Raw genomic sequence first — 23,793 nt, forward strand, 5'->3', positions numbered from 1 at the left:
GAGAAATGTCTAAGTTGGAAATCAAGCTACTAACAGAATCTTGTAGCAGTTTTTCTACTTAAAATCTGTTGAAATTGAATAAGAAAAGGTCAAAGAGATATGGAAGGTGACAGCACAAGTTTGGCTGGATCTTGATTCACTCATGGAAAACTATAATTGCAAATTATGAATCAGTATTTTTAAAAATTCTAAGTAACTCTAAGGAAACATAATCAAAGAATATCTAGCAACTGGAAGAAGAAGCTTTCCAGAATTCAAACAAAAACAAAAGGTGTCAGCAAGCAATGTTTGAATGCATCAAATGTAAGGCAAATATGGAATTGGGATCCAATTCTGTACATATTCCTGGAAATTAGTAAGAGCAGATGGAACAAAAATATAAGGTAAAAAAAAAGACTTAAGTGGAGTTCAAGCATGTACACTGAACAGACTCATGAAATTTCTAGTAATTTCAATGAAGAAAACAATCACATTTAGAACATTATCATTGGTTTTTCTTTTAAAAACAAAGATAAAGAAGGAGACAAAATAGAGCAAGGAATTACAGAGAAATAAGCAGTTTACTTAATTTAAAGGAAGTATATTCAAATTGTCCACAGACTTTTCTGTAACAATATAAGCTACATTGACTCAATTATCCTATTTGAAAGATTTCATCTCTAACTGGAATTAGTAAAGATTTATGTACTAAAATGTGCTGTGTAGTGTTATTTTTAATGTTCATAAACTAAAATAAAATGTATACTATATAAGAAAGATATAGTTAAATAAGTTATGGTATATGTCTTCTCAAAAATATAATAGAGCCATTTAAAATCATGTTTTTAAATTAGAAAATGCTCATGATATGTCAAATGAAAAAAGAATATCAAAGTAACTACCATATGCCCGCAGTTTGAATAAGGGTTTGTGTGTATATGTATGCATGTTTGTAGAAAAAAGTCTAAAATGTGAATGGTGTATGTCTTTGGGTAGGGGAAATATGTTATATATTTCCTTTTTCCCAGAATTTCCATGTGTACATGATGTTTTATAATTAATAAAAAACAAACAGCTTTATACAAATTAGAAACCATGAGAGTGGCTGTTATTTCATAAAGGATAAGGAAAACATGGTAAATCTAAGAAATTATTAGTACACTATAGGCCAGAGAGATTGAATTTAGTACTGGAAAGCTATTAAAAGTCATCATAGAACCAATATGCAAATGATGAAACAGAGACTAGCAGAGACTTGGCCTTGTAAAGAACTGATTCTGCCAGACCACTTCAGCTCTTTCTAGATGTTAAATGGCAGGCCTGGTAGTTTAATCAAAAGCAATAAATGTAATGGATCTTGGTCCTGGTCACATATTTTGATTTAGTCAGATATGAAGCCCTCTTCACTAAAATTGGAAAACAAGGTCTATAGTACCAGCTGTAGTTTTTACTGGAAAATGATATCCAAATTGTACTGGCATGAGTTTGAGAACAGAGGATAACCATGATTATTCTGGACAGGAAACAGCATGTTTGAATATTGAGTGATAAACCTATGGTGTATTTGAGGCCATAAGAGGTTTGCATGTGTAGAACATAGAGTGAGATTTCTGGTGGGAAGGGGTGTATGTGAGGGTAAGATGGGACCAGATCTAAGGGCCTTACACAGTCATTTGTAAACCATGTTAAAGAGTAGGATCTTAATTCTTGAATTACACAGAGCCATAATAGAAGTAGGAGCTCTGGTAGAGTAATGCCTAAGGCATTTGATTGCTAACCAGAAGGCTGGCGGTTCAAACCCACCAGCCACTCCTCAGAAGGAAGGTTGGACAATCTACTTCCGTAGTGATACTGCCTTGGAAACCCAAGGAGGGGTTGCTATGAGTCGGGTCTGACTCAATGGCACATAACAACAACAACACAACATAATAGAAGTTAATAGATGGCTGGTACTAGAGCCTAGGCCTTCTTCCTGAAATTGACAACTTGATAAAACCCTGGCCTAGGAGGAAGCAGCCCTAGATTATTATTTAATTTCACTATAAACATTATATTGACAAATGAAAGGTAATAGTTGATATTAAATGTTCCCTTTCTAAAATGTAAACAATTCTGAATTCTGAAACATTTGCCTCAGAGGTTCCAGATAAGAGAGTATATACCTGTAATACCTTCACTACAGTGTTGTGTGAGGATTCAGTTCCTTCCACCAGAAATAAGAGGTTGAAGCTATTATATGTCATTATTTAAATTCAAAAATTAAATTCCCCACTCTCCCCTGAGAATGAGTGAGAATTAACAGCTGATGGTTCCTAACTTTATTCATAGGACTTTATATCTTAGAGTGTCAAGCCTGATATAAAATATCAGTTATTGAAATGGAATGTTTCTCTGAAGAAACTGCTCTACTCTGAACACTTACCCTTCTTTTTTACAATCCCTTTTTGGAATTTTCACATAGTTGGAAGATTGCCTTTTTTGCTTTTGCCTTTGGGTGTTAGCTGACAGACTTATTTTTCACTCATCTTTCCTGAGGTGCATTTTATGAAACAGTTGGTTGGAGTGTATATGCCCCTAACTAAAACACAAACAGATGCGCCTTTTTTGTTGGCATTTTCAGTAAAAGTGAGTGCTTAACCTGTCCTAAGACAATGCTTTTGTTTGTAAAGTCATTAGTTAAAAATATAAAAGCAAAGATACCTATCTAGATTAAATTCAGTGTTTCCCAACTAGAATTTTATTTTTGTGACTGATTTTTGGCATGTTTCCTATTTCTTTAAGCTATGTAAAACCCTTTTGCTGTGTTTAATCCTTGGCCTGTGGGCATGGAGAAGTGATTATGCAATTCACTTCAAGCATTGGGAAATTTTTAGCTAAAAATTTCATAGAACTGGAATACTTGGGGGAGACAAAAAGATTATTTAAATAAAAATCATATTTCCAAGACAGATAAAGCAATAATTTTTAATGTGTTTTTTGGTAGGAGATTTGTCTTTAGTCAGAGTTGAGTTGGAACATACCAGTAATATATCCTTCTGCCATTCTGGCTCCTGCTTTTTAGTTTTTCCTCTGGAAAGATGTTGCTGCCAATTTATGATTGCCACCTGTACGTGTGTATGTGCATGTTGTGTGTGCGTGTGTTTATTCTTTGTTTGGATGAGTGTTACTAGGTGCCCCAGTCTTGGCCAGCAATTCTAGTGCCTGGGTGGTTTCACCTCAGCATTAGAGTGAGTAGGAATGCAGTGATGGGGCATTGATCCAGAGAACAGGGGTGATAAGGTTTAATATAGTGTGAGGATTAAAATGGAGACTTTCCATTCTAGTTCAAAGGTGGGAAGGGGAAGAACTTTAACTCATGGCAACCCCACGTGTGTCAGAGTAGAATTGTACTCCATACAGTTCTCAATGGCTGATTTTAATGGCAATTGGCTGATTGTCATGAGGCTATTCCTTTTTTCATTTAAGTGCAGGACCAAAATGAGTTCAAAAGCCCCTTCTAGCTCTCACATTCTTTATGACTTTAGGGATAAGTGGGATAGTTTGGAGAGCTGTTATGTTGTAATTTTCTGGCTGGTTTAGTTCAGGTAAAATCTCTTCAAATTCTGCCAGATAGTTTATCTTAAAAAATTCCATAAATCTTAATTCTTAAGACTCTCTGGAGTATTATAAAGGTAAGATTAATTATAATCTGGTAAGCAGAAAGCTGTCTTTGGGGTGTGTGGTTTAATATCACTCATACATGAGAAAAGTGTTTTTTCATTTAATTTTCATTAACTTATGAAGCTGTTTATGGCATTAACCATTGAAACATCTCTTAGCCGTGGTTTCTTCATCCTAACAAGGAGTTAACAGAGACTAATGGCATAAATGTATTTTTGATAAATATGAAACCTTTTGTAAATTGTGATTTAATTTAAAGTAGTAAAAATACTTATTAATTTGATTTATAATGTAACTTATTCTAATAAGATTATTGTGAGGATGGTGCAGGACTGGGCAGTGTTTTGTTCTGTTGTACACGGGGTCACTCTGAGTTGGAGCTGACTCGATGGCACCTAACAACAACAACATAACAATAAGATTACTGGATATCATGAAGCTAGTAGTCAGTGATAAACATGGAGCTATAAAGGCTATGGAAAGTGGGCATATTTTTTGTTGTTGTTGTTTTGATTTTGATTGTAACAGTATCTTCTGTCGGTTCTTTCCTTTCATCTACTACCGGCCTCTTCTCTAAGCAGTATTCCACTGAACTGAAGAAATTGTACTGCCAAATTGCAAAGACATGTCCCATCCAGATCAAGGTGATGACTCCCCCACCTCAGGGCGCTGTCATCCGTGCTATGCCTGTCTACAAGAAAGCTGAGCATGTCACTGAGGTGGTGAAACGGTGCCCTAACCATGAGCTAAGCCGTGAATTCAACGAGGGTAAGGACAAGTGGGATCTGTAGGTGTTCAATTAAGCTTCTAGAAGGTAGGGAACCTTTGGGGGATTTTTCTTGAGGCCTGCCTACCTGGTTCAGACCTCTGCAATCTGATGGCAACTCAGTCTGTCCTTTGGGCTGACAGTGTCTAAGAATCATGAAAAATAAGTTTGTGACTCTCAAAATGGTTGGACTATTTAATTTAGTAATGACCTAGACCTGTCTCGTTCATCCCTACTGGTTTTTTTATTATTATTATCATTATTATTCTAAGGAAAATCATCTCAGCCCAGGCTAGAGTACTCTTCAGTGTTAGTGAATTTCCCAGAGTAGTTTTCAAGCTAGACCAATAGAGAGTTGGAAGGGTAAGAAGAAGGAGCATAAAAGGAGAAGAATAATGAAAGACTGAAAGGCACAAAGAGGACAGGAAGAAAAATATATTAGAAGGCAAATAATGGGTACGAGGAGTAAATAGAAGATCTAGAAAACTAAATAGAAAATAGGTAGAGGAGTGGGTAGTAAAGTGAAGAACCAAAATGTTGGTTCTTGATAGCCTCCTTTAAGCTCTGTATCCATGGGTAAGTCTTCTTAAACATGTTTCTTTGCCCTTTTAGCCTTCTTAACAGAATTCTGAGCCCCAGATGCAACAACAGTTTTACAGAAACCAAACCAAAAACCAGACTCACTGCCATTGAGTCAATCTTGACTCATAGCAACCCCTCCTTGGGTATCTGAGGCATTATCTCTATGGATGTAGATTGCCCAACAGAAGAGGTCATTATTTCCAATTATTCACTTGGATCTGATATTCTAATCGTTCTATGAAAAGAGGCTAAACAGTGAGTTCCCAGAAATGGGAAGGAAGACAGGAGACAGGATAAGGTCATTAAATAGTAATGAGGGTAGAAATGAGGGATTGGGAGATATGATACTTTATATAAAATATATCCTAGTAAATGCAGGACTTGGGGAGAGTAAGAGAGGGTCAAGCATTAAATTTTAAAGAAAATTGTTAGTTAGCAAGAATGTGTGAAAATTGAGAATATAATAGAAAATTAGAGTGAAAAAAGTAGAAACTATAAAAAGAGAAAATCAGTATCCTTCCACCTTAGCACAATTATATTTTGCACATTAATTTCTAGTCATTGTTTACATAACTTATTGTCCATACATTTATATCTTGCTTTTCACTTAACATTAAGCCTTAAAGATTATTCCATGTAAATAGGATTTATTATAAGTTTACATAGCTGCCCTGTGTTCTATCAAGGTGATAGAACTGTTTTAATCGCATTTTCATTGTTTGACATAATAGTTGTTTTTACTTTTTACCTTAATATTTTATACTGTGGAGAACAGCTTGACACACTTACCTTTGTACTATTATTGAATAGGCTTTTTTAGAGTGGCAATACATGGCCAAAGTTTAAGAGCACCTTTATGGCTCGCAATTCTTGGAATGGCTTCTTTCTTTTGGAACTCTGCCAAGGATCAGAATTTTGTGAAACTTTGCCTAGGCTATTTTAGAACTTGTTTCACTTTTCATGACCCCTAACCTAGGGGTCCTTTAAGTACAACAAAACTGCCAGTTTTTTAATCAAACTTATTTTTGAACTTGATCTTTTTCCTTCTGTCTCCCAGGGAAGCTTGCAAAATTCTCTCCATGGATTAACTCGCAGATGTAGGCATAGAGCTCTGTAAAAGGCTGACATTGTTAACCTTAAGTACCACAAACATGGGACTGTGCCCTTAGATATAAATGAGCATTCCAGTCCTTTCTGTTACTCTAAAGGTTGAGATGTCTTCATATGTTGGCAACATATCTGGCAACAGCCTCTGTCTTTTCTCAAGGATGTGTATTTCCTTTATGACACAAATCATTTCTTTGACCACCAACACTCTGCACATTTTCCTTTTGCTTTGTTTTGAGGATCAGGAGCTAACTCTTTTTCTTTTTTTCTGCAGGACAGATTGCACCTCCTAGTCATTTGATTCGGGTAGAAGGGAACAGTCATGCCCAATACGTGGAAGACCCCATCACAGGAAGACAGAGTGTGCTGGTACCTTATGAACCACCACAGGTAAAGGGATAAGAACTGAGAAGAATGAGGAGAGTATCTGTTTCGTGATAAGGAGTTTATCTGATGTTGGTGTTATTTTTTTGTGCTGTCGAATCGGACCTGACTCATAGTGACCCCTCCTTGGGTTTCCAAGGTGATATCTCTTTGGAAGCAGATTACCCAACCTTCCTGCCGAGGAGTGGCTGGTGGGTTTGAACTGCTAGCCTTCTGGTTAGTAGTCAGGTGCCTTAGGCACTACGCTACCAGAGCTCTAGCATCTATTATTCTTAGTTCTTGTCATCAAGTATGTAACCTCTTTTATATATTTTCTTTTCCTCTTCTCCACATGCCTCTGTCTGTCTCCTTCAAAACTCCTAAATTTGAACCAAATTAACTTGGTAACATGGCTTTGTTCACATATTCCTATCCTGAAGGTAAATGATAATTGAGCTGGCAATTAGATTTGTGCATGACATTGTTTATCCAGAGAATTTGATTGGCAGTTGAACTCGTTATAGCTGTGCACCAGTGCTGGATGCAAATATTCTTATATTAGAATGCAGATAGGAGAGCCTAAAAGGAACAATCTTAGCTGAAGTTTGAAAGGACAGGTGGTAAATTTATAAAGAGTGATGTGGTGGAAAGAACACTGGAGTTGCAAGACCAGAGTCCTTTGGCTTGCTGGTTTGCTGTGTGGACCTTTGACATATGATGACCCTCCCTCTCTGGGCTTCAGTGGCCTCATCCATAAATGAGCACTTTGGACTAAATGATGCAAACTGCCGAGGCCCTTTGAAGATGCAGTATTTATTTATAGAAGTGTGCATTCAAACCTATATTACACTGTTTTATCCAAATAGGTAAAATATCCTTGGAGCATTTCTGCTATTTTTGGTAATTTTCAACTCTCCCTATTCAGTGATACTCATGTACATAGTGTACTCTGTTTGACTTGAGTGACACGGATCAGCTTGCCAATGAACAGGGTCAAAATCATTTATCTGTTGCAGCCTACTCACCTAATGTAGTGTCAAGTGGTGGAAACCTTAGCTTTAAACAGCCCCAGAGGAAGAGCGATGAGGAATCTATAGTGGGTTTCAGGGCTGGCTTGGCCTCTAAAGAGGACTATCACTTTATCAGAAGTTGAGGTATTTAACTAGTGGTAAGAATATAGAAGGAAATGCATCAGTTCAAACCGTTGTTAACACAGACTCCTTTTCCCCTTGTGTTCAGGTTGGCACTGAATTCACGACAGTCTTATACAATTTCATGTGTAATAGCAGTTGTGTTGGAGGGATGAACCGCCGTCCAATTTTAATCATTGTTACTCTGGAAACCAGAGAGTAAGTGGCCTTTAAAGAATTGTCGTTCTACAAAAAATCATGGGCAGAGGGCAGAGTGAAGTTGTTTTTGCTTTATCACTAATTTTGCATATACAGCATAGAGTTACCCTTGATTTTGTCGTTTGTAAATCTTTGCTATAAACACTTACATTAAAGATCTACGAGAGTGGAGAGAGAAGGGAGAGAGTAAAGGAAGAGGGGGAAAAAAGGTCTGGGGAGGTGTGCAAGTTGCTTCATACCTGAATTCTTGACATTTGACTGGAATTGTTTCTGATTAGACAGTGTTTGTTTTCAGGTGGCCCCCAAGGCATTTAACAGTTTCTTTGAATAAATCTGGGCTGCCTGAGGGGATTTTATCCGGAGACATCCACTGGCTTAACTCAAGTTTCCTTCAAAATAAGTTGCTAAATACAGCTGTTCAGTTAATGGCTTGGAGGTTCTTTGCAGAACAAACGGAATGTTATTTACTGATATCGCTTGTGGCATTTCAGCACTTTTGTGTTTTGCCAAGTGTTTTTAGGTCCATCCTCAAAGCAGTCATGGCTGAGCTGGTGGTGGTGGTGCACTAGAAAGGGCTAGCAGCAGAAATGGAAATGGGAGAACGCCAGGACGTTTTACAATTTTAAAAAATGTTTAACGCTTTTGTCCCCTCTTCTCTAATTCCTAGTGGGCAAGTCCTGGGCCGTCGCTGTTTTGAGGCCCGAATCTGTGCTTGCCCAGGACGAGACCGGAAGGCAGATGAAGACAGCATCAGAAAGCAGCAAGTCTCGGACAGCACAAAGAATGGTGATGGTACGAAGCGCCGTAAGTAGCTGTAGTGACCAAATGCGGAGGGTTGAGTCTTCTTGAGACACCGGTGGTATGAGGATGAGATTAGTGAAGCAGTATGCTAGGACACAAGGACTTTAGAGGTGAAGTCTGACTTGTGGCCACAGAGGCAGTGGGCATAGCTGTTCACTGATGGAGGAGCCAAAACGTATCCTAGATGTACACTACACCTTTACAAGAGCGAGTAGTCATAGTGAGTATTTCTTAGTTCAGCAGACCTGAAAATGTGATTCCCAGATGAATAATATGAGCATCTGAAAATTTAGTAGCGATGCAAATTCTTAGTCTTCAAGCTTACTGAATCAATCAATACTTCTGGTTGTGAGAACCCCCATCTGTGTTTTAGTAAGTACTCTAGGTCATTTTGGTGCTAGCTAAAGTTTAAGAACCACTGTCTGAATATGTTAATGATAGTTTATCTTTTTGTTACTGAGCACAGGGGCTGAAAATAGCACTTGCATATTAAGAGAACAAGGAGCTCTGGTGGTATAGTGGATAAGGCATTTGGATGCTAACCAGAATGCCAGCAGTTCAAAGCCACCAGCTGCTCCAAAGGAAAAAGATGAGGCAATCTGCTTCCCTAAAGATTTACAGCTCTGAAAACCCAATGGCGGTCGCTTTGAGCATGGCAGTGGGTTTGTTTGTTTTTGTGTTATCCCAACAGTGAGATAAAAGGATGCATTTCCTAAAGCACAGTCTGGAGCATTTGCAGATCCAAGTCTTGACTTTATGTCTGTAACCCTCTTGGTAGCTAGTTACTTTATAGGTGGAGAGGTGAGTTACCTTATCTATAGTGAGGCCAGTGATTTCGGTCATTGGTTTTCAAACTATTTTTAGCAGGGAAAGCTTTTCAAAAATGAAATCTTTCAAAGAAACAACAATGCAAAATAGATTAAAACAGAGCTCTTCTCATTTAGGGAGATAGAATTTGTAGGTGATCTTTAGCTCCAGGCTCCACCTTCATATGCCCTTTGTATGTTAGGTATATGTCCGTAGACCTAGAACTCCAGATGTTTAGTTCGATAACTGATCCTCATGTACTTCTAACTTGTAGTCAAATTTGACTTTAGAAAATGCCTTGAATGACCCTGACATCGTTATAATAAATATTTTGTATATTCTGCACATTAAATCCTTATCAGATTTTTCTCACAAACTATTTGTTGTTTCTTCACTTTGTTGATAGTCCTTTGATGCCTAAGAGTTTTTAATTTTAATGTAGCCCATTTTATCTGTTTTGTCATGTATTGTGCATGCTTTTGGTGTTATAGCTAAGAATCCATTGTTAAAAATGAGGTCCCTGACAAAAGATGGGTCCTGATAGAAAAGGAAAAGATGTAGAACAGAACTTCAAATTCCCAAAGAATGTAGACTTACTGGACCCACTGAGACTATTGCACTGGGATACACTTAAAACTAACCTCTGAAAATATCTTTAAATAAACAACAACAAAAACATCTTGTTCAAAGAATAAAGAATGTCTCCTTTACATATTGTACTCTTTCAAAATTGTCTATATGACACCAAAAAGACAGCAGTAACTCAAACATAGATAAACAGTTTAGAGGGCATCGAGTCTAAATGAATGGATATGGGAGCAGAAATGATGACAGCGTTAACAAAATGTAAAGAATGTAGCCAAGGTCACTGAACAATAGTGTAGAAATTGTTAAATGGGGTCATGTTTTAATATGTATATTTTCTTTGAAAATAAAATTTTAAAAATAATGAAACTTAAAATATTATGTAACCAAAGAAGAAAGAAATGAAAACAGTGATGGATAAAAGAACAAATATCACTAAAGGTAAATGTAAAGTAGAAAATTACTTTAAAATACCAATAAATAATTATATTAGATACTAATTAAAAAGAGGGGGGAAAAAAGAAAACTATGTCCTGAATCCTTACCCTATGTTTCTTCTGAGTTTCATAGTTTTAAATCTCACATTATGTCTCTGATCTATTTTGAATGAATTTGCATATATGGTGTGAGGTATAGATCCAGCTTCATTCTTTTCATGTGGAAGTAATAAGCATTTTAAAACACACCAGACTCTGATTTATCTTGTGATCTTATCATTAATTACTATCCAGAAGAAATAGAAATTATAATCCAGGGGAACAACAGAATGTTAGAACAACCCACTGCCATGAACTGTTCAACATGGTTTGCTTTTCTTGTTAGGTTCTCTCTCAGATTATTCCTCAAAAAAATCGGTGATAGATTAGTAGATAGAGAGAGAGAGAGAAAGAGAGAGATCCATCTGAATCTTACTTCTTAGTCAGCCTGGTACTTATTTCCTGTACTGTTCCCTGAGCATCACAATTAACCCTCAAGTTAATGACTCTGACTTTTAGGAAGAACAGATTATCTGAACTTTGGTAGAAAGATCATCTCTTTATTTTGAATCCTGGGTATGTTGTTGTTGTTGTTGTTATATGCCATGGAGTTGGACCCAACTCATAGCAACCCCTACTTGGGTTTCCAAGGCAGTATCACTATGGAAGTAGATTGCTGCATCTTCCTTACGAGGAGTGGCTGGTGGGTTTGTACCGCCAGCCTTCTGGTTAGCAGTCAAGTGCCTTAGGCACTACGCTACCAGAGCTCCCAATCCTGGGTATAGTTTCTAATTTTTGAAATCTTAGGGATTTTTCAGCTTAATTCACTCATTTTACCAGAGAGAAAATTGCATTCCTGATGAACTGTTTATCAGAAGTCAGGTGATATATGTACTAGAATGGGAAGGGTAAGCTCATGAGACTCAATGCACTGGCAGGGCAACCTCTTCATAGTATTTTTACCTCCTGGAAGATGACTGATCTACAACTGAAATCACAAAACCAATTTATCTTTCTTGGCTTAACAGTTGTTCACAGACTCACTTCCAGCAAGACATGGGGTTTCCTACAGGACTATTTAAACCAAAGGCCATTTCCCAGCATATGGAAATTCCTTCTTGCATTTGTTCTTACCCAATTCCCCTTGCCCCTTTATTGTTAGGTTTACATATAATGTAAAAGAAAGTATTACTATTTAAATGGATGCTTAGAACTATAAGCTCTAATTCCACAGGTTTTATTGATGTTTCTGTATGTTTAATAAATGTATTATAGCTTCAAAAATGTTTCCAAGATGAAACTTGTGTTTTTCCCCTGCCAGCATTTCGTCAGAACACACATGGCATCCAGATGACATCCATCAAGAAACGAAGATCCCCAGATGATGAACTGTTATACTTACCAGTGAGTCTCCCTGGAATATTTAGTCTTGTTTCATTTTCACCATCTTTGTATGAGTTTTACTATATGATCCTCTTCAGATGATCTATGACCATGGGAAAGGGGGAGAGTAGCTAGTGATACAAAACACAGAGTATATTTTTTGCAAAATCACAATTTTATCCCTTCCCTTCCCAGCTTTGGAATATATTAATGGATTGGGCTCCTCCACTTAACCCACCTACCCAATCAAAGTTACTTTTGACAGAGTTAACAGAGTTCTTTTTACCCAGATATTTAAAATTAATGTATACTTTATTATTATGGGAGCTCTGGTAGCATAGTGCCTAAGGCACTTGACTGCTAACCAGAAGGCTGGCGGTTCAAACCCACCAGCCACTCCTTGGAAGGAAGGTTGGGCAATCTACTTCAGTAGTGATACTGCCTCAGCAACCCAAGGAGGGATCGCTATGAGTTGTGTCCGACTTGACGGCACATAACAACAACAACGTACTTTATTATCTGAGGATCATAAGATTATTCCAGGCAGCAGGATCATACTAACCTCTGACTAACATTTTGTTAGAAAAAGTTCAAAATATAGATAATAGAGCAATTATAGGACATTGACTGTGATTTGTTTTAGAGAGTGCTATAAAGAAAGGAAAACAAGGCAGGATCCTCAATTACATGTGAGTAGCTAGAAGGCACAGCTCAATTATTAAGGAAGAAAATTGTTCAGTCTTACTATGAGATTTAGCCCGTTCAGGATCACTAAAAGGGCCTTAACTACACTATGATCTCAGTTCTTTGAGTTCTTATTCTTATTTGCCGTTTCTGTGGGAGCAGAGTTTTTGTGACCAGGACTGTCTTTGAGAGGAGCTCTGGTAGCATAGTGCCTAAGGCACTTGATTACTAACCAGAAGGCTGGTGGTTCAAACCCACCAGCCACTCCTCAGAAGGAAGATTGGGCAATCCACTTCCATACTGATACTGCCTTGGAAACCCTAGGAGGGGTCGCTATGAGTCAGGTCTGACTCAAGGGCAAATAACAACAACAACTGTCCTTGAGGAGCCCTTGTGGTCCAATAGTTAAATGCTCAGCTGCTAACGGAAAAGTCAGCAGTTCGAACCCAATAGCCAGTCCTTGGGAGAAAGATGTGGCAGTCTGCTTCTGTAAAGATTACAGCCTTGAAAACTCTGCAGGTCACTTTTACTTCATCCTGTGGGGTCACAATGAGTCAGAACCAACTCTACCATAATAGGTTTGGTTTTTGGTATAGCCTTTGATACCAGTTGTCCAGTTGTCTAAATTGACATAAGTTACGAGTCAACAGGGCCAGGAGATTTGAGTGGGAGCTGCCACCATGGGATTGAAGCTAAAGCACTTTGTCAGGTTTGAGTGTGCCATACTCACTTTCCCACCTTCTTTAGGGCCTGAGTCTCTGCTAAGATTCTCAGTGTCTTTTTTCACAGGCTACATATAGGGACTGACTTGTGATATTTAAGTAAACATTATCCTGATTACTAGGCATTCCAGAAACTTTATATGTTTTATCTCAAAGGATAGGACCCACTTGAAAAGCTATTGTTTTAAATGTAATTTCAGTTTTTATTAATGAAGGAAATACTCTATAATGAGTTACATCTTAAGTTTAATGACAGCTTGGCCAAAATAAAGAGTGTGAAGGAAAAATTCTATTGATTTGACATATATTTGTTGTTGTTATGTGCCATCGAGTTGGACCCGACTCATAGCGACCCCTCCTTGGGTTTCTGAGGCAGTATCACTACGGAAGTAGATTGCCCAACCTTCCTTCCAAGGAGTGGCTGGTGGGTTTGAACCACCAGCCTTCTGGTTAGCAGTCAAATGCCTTATATTTAGTTGCTATTTATTGAGTGGTAAATATGCTAGACTCTGAGCATTCAGAGATCAATAGGACACATTTACTTTCAAAGAGCTCGCCTTCTAGGAAGGAGACAGACAGTTATAATGCAGTGAAATAAGTGCTTCAGTAGAGAGAGCTAGGCATGGGACTGTGGGACTACATAGAGGGACAACAAACTTGGCCTGAAAGAGTGAGATCAGGAAAAGCTTCTCAGAGAAGATAGTGCTGGAGATGAGTTTTGAAAGATGAGTAGACATTAATCCAACAAAAGGAAGATAAAATCTTTCCATTAATGATTTCTGATAAAGTCTACCACTTGCATTCAGAATTAGGACTAAGTTGAGGCAAATGGGGTGACTTGGGTGCAGAACTTAAAAAGACACTCTCAGGATCATATAAGTGCCATAATCACCTCACTTACTTCACCCTACATCTTCTTATACTTTTCAAAAACCATTTAAGAGATTCTCTTAAAGAGAGGCTATTTTACACTGGCTGAAAATGTTTGTCCTTCCAGAGATAAATACAGTTACTTTTCATTACTTATGAATTCCATACATATTTACAAATTCACCTGCTTGGTAAAATTCATTTGTTAACCCAAAATTAGTATTCATGGCCCTTTCATTGTCATTCACAGATACACGCAGGGCAGTAAAAATTTGTAAAATCTGCATGCCCAACATGCACTCTCCCAGCTGAGGTGGAACAAGGCAATGCTCTGCCTTCTTGTGTCAGCTCTCATACTATAAACAAGTGTCCTTTTCATGGTCTGTTAGTGCCACATTTTTACCCTTTTGTGCTTTTTTTTTTTTATATATATATTTTGGTGACTTTGCTATTTAAAATGGCCCCCAAGCATAGTGTAGAAGTGGTATCTAGTATTCCAAAGCAAAGAAGAAGACTTTTTAGAGAAAATGCACATAGATAAGCTCTGTCCAGACATGAATTGTTGTGCTATTGGCCATGAATTATGTTAATAGGTCCACAGTATATATTAAATAAGGTATCTTTAAACAGAAACATAGGTGCTCTGGTGACATAGTGCCTAAGGCACTTGACTGCTAAACAGGTTGATAGTTCAAACACACCAGCCATTCCTTGGAAGGAAGGTTGGGCAATCTACTTCCATAGTGATACTGCTTCAGAAACCCGAGGAGGGGTCACTATGAGTCTGAGTCAGAGACACTCGACAGCATATAACAACAACAAAGAGAAACATATGTAAAGTTGACAAAGAGCTGTGATCAGAAGCTCACAGGAACCTTTATTGTTCCGAGGACTGGTGTTTCAGTAATTCACTAATTCAGTGTTCATGGTGACTTTATAGAACATAACTACTGTGAAAAAGAGAATCAATAGTACCATAATAGTTCTACAGATTTTCATTTTTCCTTATCTTTTCTTCTTACTTACATAGGTGAGGGGTCGTGAAACCTATGAAATGTTGTTGAAGATCAAAGAGTCCCTGGAGCTCATGCAGTACCTTCCCCAGCACACGATTGAAACATACAGGCAACAGCAGCAACAGCAGCACCAGCACTTACTTCAGAAACAGTGAGTGTGTCAATATGTCATTTTAGGAAGTGTGAACAAGGTCAACAATAGGATAGTATAGAAGATGCGGTTGTGGGATTGCAGATCGTAATATTTTCAGATGAGCTGTTGTGGGGATCCTTTTTCCATCTCAGCCTTCCATGTTTCTTATCATAACTTTTCCTTGAAGTTTAATCCATGTTCTGAAACTGAATCCAAACTATTTCAAATGAATTACAGAGACCCATACTAACAATATTAGTTTTCTTCTTGTTTCCCTGATCCATATACATCTAACAATAAAAGAATTTTGAGTACATATTCTATTCATGTAATAATGTGTATATTTTCAAACATATAATCTTCTCTCATTCCAACGGATTATCTTGCACATCTCCTGGGATGCACATAATCCACTCTTGGGGAAATTGTTTTAAACTAGGGATTGCAAGTAGATTTTCCTATAGAGCCATACTGAGAATTCTAAACCTGCTTCTTGATCATTGGGAAAATGTGTGGGTGGAGAAAGGCAAAATAGTATCACATTGCCATGTTTTAGCATCCCTACTCTAGATTGTCTTTCAGAAATACATTTTTACATAAATTGAGCTGGATTTCACAACCGTATTAGAATATACATAATAACCTATTATATGTAAGTTTTACTCTTATTGTGAGATCTTTGATCATGTTGTTTTATGATAATAAGAATAGTTCTTATAAAAGGAAGGAAGTTGGTGAATCAGTAATCTGTTTATACTTACCCTTCTGTGGTTAAGAATATTCACAAGTTTAATTAAAATACCATTTTTGTGCTGTCAGTATTGCCAGAATCTCTGTAGAGAAATGTAAAATACATGTAATTTGTGTCCATTTGAGTAATTCAGATATTTGACTTTATTCTTCAGGAAAAAGAAATGAAGCCAAACTATCTTGCCTAAGGCAAAGATTGTCCATAAAATAGAAATGTAAACAAACAATAAATAATGGTTCTTTTCTGATAAGTTATTAGCTACTACAGAGAGGTAGTTATGGGAAGTTTAACAAAAAGGATTCATAATTCCTTTGAAAATAAACATAAATGAGGTGGAGGAGGCTGAGATGTATCTCTGATAGGCGGGCAGTACCTCCTGAGCATCTGTCTGTCGGCTCTGCAACATGGGGTGGGCAGGAGAGGGACAGAAGAGAAGTGTGCTCTCTCTTCAAAGGACTATAGGCTAGTTGAGCATTTAAGATCCTTTTGTCTACCATTTGCTTTCAGCATAAAAGTTTTATAAATGATAATTATATAGTTTCGTCTGGAAGGCTGAATAGCAGAAGGCTTAATCAGATTCCTGGGAGACGCTGATTGTTCCAAAGGTGAATTAGAACACAGAATGGCAGACGGAATTGCCAATTCCATGGATTCTTTGAGATATCAGAAAGAAATATATGTCAGTATATTCAAGTGGAAAACCAATTTAGTTCTCATAAAACAATACAACAGAGATCAAAGAAATAGAGATCTATAACTTTATTTACAGACAAAGAAAGGTAAACTCAGAAGGGTAATTCCTTTCCCGACATATGTATGCCAGTAAGGGATTAAGAAACACTCCCAAATTGCCTCCTGTGCTCTAGAAAAGTTTGGTTCAGCTAAAATGACCTCAGAAGAATTACTCATTAGCATATCATGGTGACAGAATTATTCTCCAGTAATAACTGTTTCCTCTTTTTTCCAGTTAACAGGAAAAAAAAAATTCAGACCAAATTATTGCTTATTAAGTGGTGTGGTTTAAAGGGTTTGACTACCTAAGACAAGGGTCAACACACTTATTTTTTCAGAAAAAGGCAAGTAGTGAGTATTTTAGACTCTCTGCTCCATAGGGTCCTACAAAACTATCCAGTTTTGTAGAGCAAACCCACACACAGACAACAAATAAAATTTCATAAACAAATGAAACATTATAGACACTGAAGTTTAAATTTCATTTAATTTTCATGGCACACAATATTATACTTCTCTTTATGTTTTTCTACCATTTAAAAATGTATAAACCTTTCTTAAGCTCATGGACCACACTCACTCAGTTACCATTTCCCATTCTAGGTCACATACATGAGTGGCTTTTCTTCCGTTGCTTCTTGAGACTTAGACTTGGTTTGATAGTATTATTTGGAAGCTAATATTTATATTCTAAGGCAGAGTGATATTAAAGGTTTTAGCTAATCTTAATGATATTTTTCAAGTTTTATTTCATTATCTAACAAAACAACTGCAGCTTTCAAAAGTGATCTCTTTTGTCTGAGGAGGTTAGATGTGCCCATAAAAGAGAGGAAAAAAAAAAAAAACCAAAACTCACTGCCATAAAGTTGATTCTGATTCAGAGTGACCCCCTTTGGGTTTCCGAGGCGGTAAATCTTTACAGAAGTAGGTTGCCCTGTCTTCCTTCCACAGAATGGCTGGTAGGTTTGAACCACCAACCTTGTGGTTAGCAGTCAAATGCCTTAGGCTCTACACCACAAGATCTCCTTAGACTTGCCCATATAGATAAACATTATGATGAATAGCGAAGCCCTATGAGTCGGGCCGACTCGACGGCACATAACAACAACAACAACAACATTGTCAGATAAAGATCAGAGAGTTGATGTGATTAATGTAACCTTTATTGAAATCTGCTCTGAGAAAGCTTTAAGGAGTTTAGAAGTTAATGTTGACTTCCTAAATAGAAAATTTTTTCACTCTTAAGAATGTTCTGAAGGTATTGGAAGCATTATACAAATTGATAGAACAATTTTAAACAGCTTTTATAGATGATGAAGTGTAAAGGCAATAGTTTAGTGTCATTGTTTTAGAGACATCACAGGCCAAAAGGATCAACATCAGTCGCATGTGATATTTGTGTTTGTTTATATGCCATACATGAAAGTACATAGCACAGTGTTCTCACATGAAGGAGATCTGGTGGTCCAGTATATAAGGCATTTATTTGAGTGCTAACCAGAAGGTTAGTTGTTCAAATCCGCCAGCTGCTCCATGGGAGGAAGATGAGGCAATCTATTTCCATAAAGATTGATAGCATTGGAAACCCAATGGGGATCACTATGAGTTGGAATAAACTTGATGGCAGTGGTTTTTTTTTTGTTTTGGTTTGGTTTTTTTTTTGGCCTTTTACTGTCTGACTGGCTCATGTTGTTCCAAAGAGAAAATTTTCACAATCTATATTTCCAAATTTCTAAAACAATCTTATTTAATCAATTTAGAACATGAATCTTAAAATTGTGTTAATTTTAAAAGTGCAAAAGAATGTAAAGCCATCGTCTCTCTCTCTCTCTTTTTTTTTTTTTTTTTTGCATATGTAGCCACAGATAAGTAGAGAGGAATTAGTAGCTATATACTTTCCTGATGTGCTCATTAAAAAGTGTCATATGCATGTTTTTGAGTTGATGTCTCACAATGTGTGAGAGCTAACCTCAGCTGTGATAACTTGTGCATGGAAATCTAACAGACTGCAAGTTGAGGTTTTTGCAAAAGATAGACATTTGGTCTAATTATGCCTTTGTAACATTATATAAACATGGGTCTCCAAGGGTTATTATACAACTCTATAAATTCTCCAGTTGCTATATTCTTCAGCTGGATTTTTTTTTTCAATTTCTTTTATGTTCATGCAAATCTGCAAGGAAGAGCATGAATGATTAGACAAAGAAAAATGGAAATCTAATTGCCTGGCAATCATCAGTTTGGAGAACACCTATAATAGCTTATGATTTCCTTTCCAAAAGCATAGTACTTATTTTATGCTGGTAAGGAATCAACTTTATATTTTTCTTTATAGGGAAAATTAGTGGGAAATGAATACACTTTCTGCAAGGTAGCAATAAAGTACTCTCCATTTAATTACTTCTGTTAGTTTACCTGCAATATGTTTTTTCTCTGCTGTTCGTTTGTGCATGGATTTCTTTTTTAAAAAATTTCCTTCACAATTACCTTCATGATCATAGGCTTTATAGAACACAGTTTTTATATTGAGTTACTGTGAATCAAATTGTTACAGCTACAAGTAAACTTTGCATCATTCATAAAGAAATGTTATTTTAGTTAATTTGTCCACATAGGCATAAATCTGGAAATTGTGTTTCTAGAAGCCAGAATCTAATGGGAGGACAGGCTGAACTCGGTCTTTACACTAGAGTAGTCATTCTTTCCCTTCATATTTTCAAGGGCCTTAATTAACTCTTTATTTTGCAGAAGTCACTTGAGACCTACTCAGTCATCTTTTGACCTCTGTATTTCCAACCAGCATTGTTTCATTTTCATCTACAGAAGCTTATCTTGCTTCTTGGCTTCCATCCTGGTCTTAGAGCAGCAGCACTTTGTTAAAATTTCCCTTAGCCTAAGTCTTGCTTTCCTCTGGAGCTATTTTTGTGTTCCTACAGGATGAAGTACATTTGAATTTTAATATAAATCTTTGACATCCTGAGGTACCCTTAGTCTTTCCTTGTGCTTTTTGATCAATTAAGTATGGCTCTTTACTAATGCAAGCCAGAGAATAATGGAATATTGGACCAGGATGAGATATTCAAGACCATGTCCTCTTCCAGCACCTTCATATTATAGTTGGGGAAACTGAGGCAGTAGACCACACCTGTGATTCCATAGCCAGTTCATAATACAGCTAGGACTGGAATCAGATTTGGAACATAGAGCTCTCTGTGATATTTTGTTCTGCTTCATTACTTAAGAGAGTTGAAATAAAAGGACTAAACGAAACATCCATTCCCATTGTTCTGTTTCTGTATCATTTACCTGGTAGGGTCACTATGAGTCAGAATCAACTTGACAGCAGTGTGGTGGGCTTTTTTTCTTTTTTCTTTTTGGTATTTCAATTTAAATTCCTGTGACTTTAAGCCCACTTAGCTTTGATACCTTCCTCTGTGTTTGTATTTTTCCCTCAAATTCAGTATATTTGTGGGAGAAGCAAGCAGTATCTTCAGGATTATCAATGTAGAAGTCAGCAAAATATTCAAATTGATAGAAGTGATTAACACCATAATTCTAAGTTTGATTTTGAAATCCTCCACATTTCTAGTTTTATAGATCCCAAAACTCAAAACAAAAAATACTAGACCCACTGATATGAAGTTGATTCCAATTCATAGCAACTCCCATTGGATTTCCCAGTCAGTAAATCTTTATGGGAGTACATTGCCCAGTCTTCCTTACATGGAGTGGCTGGTGGGTTTGAACCACTAACCTTCTGGTTAGCAGTCAGATGCCTTAGGCACTGTGCTACCAGAGCATATTTCATATCGTTCAACCTTACAGGTCACGAAGTTGCACAAGCTCTTAAAGTTTGCACAATATCACTTGTGAACTTCATAGCTACGTTATGAAGTACGCAGGGAAGAGATGTATTAGCTCTGAGTTAGTGATGAAGGAAAACTCAGAAAGATTAATTAAACTCAGGGTTAAATCACTTTTCTAAATTCTCACAGTTAATTGTATAGTTGTTCTGTTATAGATCTCAAAGTTTTAATCCCTGTTTTATCATAACTAGAATACTAATTTGATATCTGTATCACATAAACACTTACCATAACTAGAACACCAACTGAATATCTGTATCACATGTTGTTTTGTGTAGTCCTTGCTCTGAGAGAATTCTACAAATTTATTGTGCAAACTAGGAGTAAAAGCCATAGATCTTTAGTTGACAGTAAATGGCATCCCCATTACTTTGTATTCTGGCATATTATTTTAAGATGTTACCAGTTCGTCCTGGTAAGATGATTTACTCAATCCCAGCATTAACCAAGTAAAAAGGGCTCTGTGCCTTTGTAAGGAGTAATCCAATGTGATTCAAAGAGCCAGTCTGTGAAACAATTCCCAAACAGTTCATGGGATTACACAACCTTTAGCAAAACAAAAGGGTTTGTTCCTGGTATTCTTGTGGCATAATTGATTTCTTAATTATGCAAAAGTTCCTCTCATAAGTATGATCTGTGGGTTTTATAGGCCAGGTTTGTGACTGAAAGGATTAAGATATTTATCCATCTCAAGCTGGGTACATACAAAATGCTCATTAATAGTTCTTTACAAATGCATGATGACTCACCCCCCAAACTGATAAGATCATATTTTTTCATATTTCATAGTTAGACTAGACAAGAACAATAATGAGGTATAATAATTGGGGAGATGACATTTTGCAAAAGATTAGATTATATTCTTGTCTCTGCATTCCCTTTTTCAATTAGTTTAGTCTTGCAAACCTTATGCTAAGCACCTGACTTCTTTCTCAGTGGTCTTCAACTGAAATGTGTACTGGAAACATCTGTGGAGCTTGTTAAAGCTTTCTATGCCTGTGTCCCAGGTTGGCCTCAGAAGGGATCCAAGGAAATGCATTTTTTAAAGTTCCACAGGTGATTCAGTTGTAAAATTTTTATCAGGTCCTACGGTCTTATCTCATTTTTTCTTCATAAAAATCTTGAAACATAGAAGACTTTGAGAAATATAGCAGGAAGATAAATGGAAGAAGTGAAATTGGGTTTGCAGACATTCTGTTCTATCTATGCTATGATCATGAAGGTAGAAGGAGTGTGTTTCTGTCTTCAATTAGTTTGAACATACAAAGTCCTAAGCCTTCATCTTTTCTTTTCTCTGGTTCCTCTCTGCAGTCTCCTTTCAGCCTGCTTCAGGAATGAGCTTGTGGAGCCCCGGAGAGAAACTCCGAAACAATCTGACGTCTTCTTTAGACATTCCAACCCCCCAAACCGATCAGTGTACCCGTAGAGCCCCATCTCTGCATTTGAGTGTGTGTGTTTGTTGTGTTTCCCTATGTGTATATGTGTGTGTGTGTGTGTGTGTAGTGTATATAATCTGTATGTCGTTTATCCAGCCCTCATAAGCAAGACTTGAAGACATTTTGGCTCAGAGAGACCCAACCCGCTCAAAGGCACACAGCCACTAGTGAGAAAAGCTTTTGAAGGGACTCAAAACCTAACAAGAAAAGACGTTTTCTGCAGATTTTGTATCCTTAGATATAGCATCGGTTGGTCAGGAACCACTGTGTTCGTGAGCTATTTTGTTGTTTCTTGGGAAGGAGGGAGGGGCCAAGTGGGGAGAGGGGCATTAAGATGTTTATTTGGAACTTTTTTCTGTTACCTTCTCTTGTGTTTCTAAACCTCATTAAAAGAAAAAGAAAAAAAAAAAGCTTTTGAGCAGGTCTCAAACTTAAGATGCCTTTTTAAGTAAAGAGAGAATTAGTCTTATTGTCTGTGCATAAGTAAATGATATGTGACTACTCAGGCTTGGTTAATGCTGGTCGTGCATTAATATTACAAGTAATAACCAACTAAGGTGTCAAGTGTACTGCTGGGCAGAGAGAGATGATAATTCTGTAAGTATTCAATTTGGGATTATTCTGACTTCTTTTGAGCACTTCCATTATTGCTATCCTCCCCTCTTATCTAGGTAGAAAGTTCATTAGTGCTGTGCCCAGTCCTACCTCCACTGCCATATGGCAGCATCTGATATGATGCAGTCTTCTTTGCATATGGGAACCCTGGACACCTACTCAAAAACGGTTGTTTAGACCCGGGCAGGTAAACACGTGTCACAATTTTAATAGAAGAGAAAAACACCTCCATAGTATTGCCCCAGGCATTAATATATTATTATTCAGTGCTCAAAAGGGAGTAAACTCTTCTCACCAAATCTATGACTAATAGTGTTGATTGAATTTCCTATCTCTATCCTATTATAAACCCAGCAATATTACTAATTCTGCTTAAACCCATTTGTGCAGGATACTAATGTTTGGATCAAGTGAAGTTAAAGTGGTGAAATGTTAAAACCAACACCCCTGGTCTAGAAATTAAAGATAGAAAAAGTAGATTACTTTTTTTTTTTTTTCCCAATCAAAGAGTTTAGATAATCTCTCTCTTTCTGTTTTTTGTTTTTTTTAAAGACATATTTTTAAATAATAATATAAAGACTGTAAAAATATCCTTCCTTCCCCATCTCCCTGTGCTTGACCACCAGGTCTTTATTCTGTGTCACCACAGCAGTGATTTCTTGTTGAGGCTGTTGCTTTATGGAAGTGTGATTTTAATTTTCAATAAAATTTTGCATCTTGGTTTATCTTGAAGTTTCTTTCTTTTCTGTCTCTCACTTTTTTTTTTTTTTTAATTTTGGTTTTCCTTGAATATTCTCATTAAAGTTCTTGAAGTACCACATGCAGTCTGAAGAACAAGAATAATAATTACTTTGGTTCTGTACTTCTATAAGCATATGGCTGTTTTTGTTTATTTCAAATACTCTATAAAAATGTGAACAATTCTAAGAATAAAGTATAATGCCTGAAATAACTTAAAAATATAAGGTAGTCTTATGCATGTTTAATTTTCTCATAGGGAACCAGGCACCATAGTATCATTTGTTGACATCTCCAAACCAGCCTCAAATTATGTCTTTAATTCACAAATTTACTAAAAGGAATTTAAACCAAATCCAAATTTATTGAATC

The 23,793-nt window shown here is 36.9% G+C and overlaps 1 protein-coding gene across 1 annotated transcript in view; it reads left to right on the plus strand.

Annotated features, from left to right (window-relative positions):
* Positions 1–23,793, plus strand: part of TP63 (tumor protein p63) — a 291,851-nt gene that overhangs the window by 255,353 nt on the left and 12,705 nt on the right. The window contains exons 5-10 of the mRNA XM_007936004.2: positions 4,221–4,407; positions 6,369–6,484; positions 7,697–7,806; positions 8,474–8,610; positions 11,797–11,879; positions 15,165–15,301. Of these exons, the coding sequence (XP_007934195.1) occupies positions 4,221–4,407; positions 6,369–6,484; positions 7,697–7,806; positions 8,474–8,610; positions 11,797–11,879; positions 15,165–15,301 (770 nt within the window). The remainder of the gene's footprint in view (positions 1–4,220; positions 4,408–6,368; positions 6,485–7,696; positions 7,807–8,473; positions 8,611–11,796; positions 11,880–15,164; positions 15,302–23,793) is intronic.

This window comes from Orycteropus afer, unplaced genomic scaffold (assembly GCF_000298275.1).
Source record: "Orycteropus afer afer isolate SDZICR_OR568_19922 unplaced genomic scaffold, OryAfe1.0 scaffold00032, whole genome shotgun sequence".
NCBI lineage: Eukaryota > Metazoa > Chordata > Mammalia > Tubulidentata > Orycteropodidae > Orycteropus > Orycteropus afer.